The sequence below is a fragment of the Myodes glareolus genome, chromosome 12 (genome assembly GCF_982192425.1).
Source record: "Myodes glareolus chromosome 12, mMyoGla1.1, whole genome shotgun sequence".
NCBI classification, from domain to species: domain Eukaryota; kingdom Metazoa; phylum Chordata; class Mammalia; order Rodentia; family Cricetidae; genus Myodes; species Myodes glareolus.
In genome coordinates, this window is record NC_142037.1 from 15,546,407 (window position 1) to 15,550,122 (window position 3,716).

A 3,716-nucleotide genomic window follows, 5' to 3' on the forward strand; every position below is an offset into this window, starting at 1 on the left:
AGCTGGGTAGTAAAATAGGTGTATGGTTGGATGTCATGGCACAAATCTTTAATCCCAGCCCTGGGGAAGCAGAGGCAGGTAGACCTCGGTGAGTTAAGGTCAGGCTTGTCTACAAAACAAACTCCAGGCCAGCCTGGAGTTCCTATGCCAAAAATTAAAAACAACCCCCTAACCACCACCATGTATGCCTGAGTGATAAATATGTGGGAATTATCTAGCCTGAAGTTCCAGTTAGGGGAGGGGCTGGGGAAGAAGGAGGAAGAAAAGCCCAGAACTGACATTAGACTGCTACCTGGACCATTGAAGTGCACACGAGTAGTTCAAATAGTACAGGACTTCAGTTGTATTCACTGTGCAGATCAATTTATTATGAGTTTTCAGCCTTTGCTACCAACTCCATGTGGGTCTCGCCTGTGTCCGGACAAGCTAGTCAGACACAGCAGGTTTCAACCGCCTGTTAGAGGGGCTTCATGCTTCTTTTGATCCATGGCAGGAAGGATACAACCTTAGTGAAGATTCCTGAAGAGATGGTCTGGTTCTTTCCATAGGATAAAACTCCATAAGCTCTGTTGTTGCATATGAGGGGTCCCCCAGAGTCGCCCTGTTAGACAGGCAAAGGAAGAACTGAGCATCGTTCCCCTGACTCTGCTCTCCCGACCTCCTCCTGGGAAGGCTAGCAGTTAGGTCAGGGCCAGGACAGGTTTTTAAACTCCCTCTGTACCACAGCTCCAGGGTGGCCCCACTTTTCCTTCTAGTTCAATCCAAGGTTTCCTCCAAAGTCCTCAGGGACACTCAGGAACAATGTGTGCTGCTTTGGGATGGCGGATGTTTCCCCATCTTTCTCTCTTGCTAACCCACAGAGGGACTCAAACCTGCTTTTGGGATGTCCCTTCTATGAGCTGATGCTTGAGGGTTTGGCCATTATCATAAATAGCCCTCTCCCAGGTTCCTCTCTCCCTACATTTTGTCTGTCAGATGCTTGAACAAACCTTGAAAGGAGCCTGTACTTTTTTCGGGTCTCCAGCACAAATCTGCATGGTTTTGGAATAGCGGCAGAAGAGTTGTTTGCATTTCTGGTCATCCTGGATGATCAATACAGCCTCTTGTAGGAGGGTATTTCTTTTAGTGTCCTGAAGAGACTTTTTCCCCCAGCCAGTCAGGTAGCACACATTCCCAACCTTCACCTGGGTGTTGGCCCTGGGCAGCCTGAGAGGCCTCACGGCGTTAGTCCTCTTGGCCTTCCTTTCCAGCTGCGGGAAAGAAGCAGGAGAGAGCAGCTCAGCCAGGAACCTGCTGGCCTGGGACATTTTGAAAGAAAAGATAGCAGGGAGGGAGGGAACAAGATGAGAGCAAAATGGAAGGGGCAAGCCCTGCAGCAAGCAGAACACAGGCACCAGGAGTGGTGGTTGAGTAGGGTATGGGTAGAGGTGTGTGGGTGGGGTGGCAAGTCTAACCTTTAAGAGCATGATGTCACTGGAGCTATCCTGAGGATTATAGGCTGGATGTGGGAAGGCTTCTGCAACAGGGATGATCTGCTGGGTCTCCTCCTGGATACTGATATCGTGGGCTCCTAGAGTGACTTTCATTGACCTGTAGAGAGCAGAGTGCAGATGGGAGATGTGGAGTGAGAGAGGACACAGTCCAGGAGCTGTAAGAGGCTGGGTGGGCAGGGTGGGGCTCTAGCTGAGGGGACTGAGGAGACAGAAGGGCCTCAGGGTGTGAACTACTGCTCTTTGTTTTGAGAGGATAGTGGTTCCAGAAGGCTTCCTCTGGTTTCTAGAAAACATTATACATTTGACATTGACTCTTAAGGTGTACTTTCAACCTTGGTCACTGCTGTAGTCTGACCAGTGTAGCTGCTTTCAACTCAACTGTGCTGCTGCCTTTGGACTCTCACCCTTTGACCTCAAAGTTTCCCTAATGACAGACTTCCATTGTCACAGCCCTGTCCTCTAGTGAGTTCTAAAAGGAGCAGCTACAAGCAGAAAGGAGAAACTTGTCTTGGTGTCTCAGAAAACATGGCCTAGCTCCTTCTCCTCACCTTCCCCTGCAGTGAGCAGCTGTCAGCACGAAGTTGTCTTTTACCAGGAAGCCTCCGCATCTATGACTTCTGCCATCAACATCCACAAATGCAATAAATGCCATGTAGGGGCGGGAGTGGGGCTTGACCTCATGGCCCCCGATGATCTCTTCTGAAAGAAAGGCAAGAATATGAGGTGTCTGGGAGCAACAGATGAGCTAGGAGGGAAGATTTAGGGTGGGATGATGGGGTGAGATCTACAGTTCCCCAAGACTGTTGTGAACAGAATTCTTTGCACGTAGATTGATCTTTGCTGAGTCTGAAGCGTCAGTGCCCTGTTCTGAGAAGGGGTGGGTAAGACTTGTCATCCACCCCATGCTTTACAAATACATGGAGGGACAAACTTCTATCTTCATGAAGCTAGAGGCCAAGGGGATGCTGGGTGGCTCATGTTAATCTTTCTCGGGTAATGGGTCTCCAGACGCATCTGCTGTCTTGATTTCGGCTAATTTTGTCACCTTTTACCCCATGGTCTTTAGAGAGGGATTTTCTAAAATTCTCCTGTTCTGGTGTCCATCATATCCTAGGTTCTCAGTAAATGGGTTAGCTGCATGGAAGAATGATTTTTACTTAGCTGAAGGACTGATGGCTCAGAGCTCAAGGGAATCAGAGCCTATGGGATACTGTAGAATTCAGATGGTATAATGGCAGTAGCTGGGGACCTGCAGAAAGAAGTAGAGGGCCAAGCAAAACTAGATGGCAAAGAAAATGGAGTGTACAGAACAGGCATCTTGTCACTCTATGCCTCTAGACTTAGTAGCCTGAGGGTGGAGATTAATAAATAATGCTGATTATTCATTATTCTTCTTCAACAGATTCCTTACATCGTTGTTGACTGGTTATAGAAGCTGTCCTGGGTCTGAGCTCTGTTAGAGTTAATTGCATACATTTAGTAACTTTGCATTCTCTGCTACACCTCTTTTTTGGGATGTTCCACTCTCTAGGGGACAGAGCAGGGAGAAGTTAGTGCTCTCCATAACCTCTGAGGGCACCGCTCTTCTTCAGACCTTGTTGAGGATCTAGCCAGTGACAGGATTCCAGGTCTGGGTTACTCTGGGACCTAAGGTTCAGAAAGTTCCTGGTTCAGTGCAGGAAGTTCCAGACTAGAGCTGATCCGAAACTCCACAGAGGTATTATGGGATGGCACCTCCGGAACAGGGGTGTTCACTCACCTGCACCAGCTCCAAGCAGCAGAAGAAAGGTCAGGAGAATCAGGACTGCTGCCATCTTCCCAGGAAGGCTCTCAGGTGGAGGAGGGCAGAGTGGACACAGCCCTTGAAGGATGAAGGAGGTGAGCGCTCAGTGACCTCACAGGCCTTTAAAACCTGGGCACCTCTGCTCTGATTGGCTTTAGTAGCTCAGGCAGTTTCCTGATTGGGGTAAAAATGACACTGTCACCACATTGACATCCTCTGAGCTAATCCTGGATAAAGACCAAGAAAAGAAGGTGTTAAGGTTGTGGTTGAGGAGGGTCTGAGACCCCAGGAAATCCACTGTGCCTGGACTGAGATAAAAGTGTAGCTTTTCTTATCTTTTACATTTTTTTCCATTCTGGTAAGATCTTTTTTTAGTTTCTTTGGTTTTTTCTTTCTTCCTTTTCTTTTTTTTTAAAAAAACATGTTGGTTACACACAATT

At 48.0% G+C, this 3,716-nt stretch overlaps 1 protein-coding gene across 2 annotated transcripts; it reads right to left on the reverse strand.

Annotated features, from left to right (window-relative positions):
• Window positions 1-341: 341 nt before the first annotated feature.
• Window positions 342-3,411, reverse strand: LOC148120146 (granzyme G-like). Of its 2 annotated transcripts, XM_087912014.1 has the most exons (6): window positions 3,253-3,411; window positions 2,042-2,192; window positions 1,455-1,590; window positions 1,185-1,250; window positions 990-1,082; window positions 342-601 (listed from the first exon to the last, which is right to left on the reverse strand). In XM_087912014.1, the coding sequence occupies exons 1-6, from the start codon at window positions 3,305-3,307 to the stop codon at window positions 458-460; spliced, it is 645 nt and encodes a 214-aa protein (XP_087768140.1). In that variant the 5' UTR covers window positions 3,308-3,411; the 3' UTR covers window positions 342-457. The 2 variants fall into 2 exon arrangements, with proteins under 2 accessions (XP_087768140.1, XP_087768139.1); XM_087912013.1 differs by having other exon boundaries at window positions 990-1,250.
• Between the last annotated feature and the right edge of the window lie 305 nt (window positions 3,412-3,716).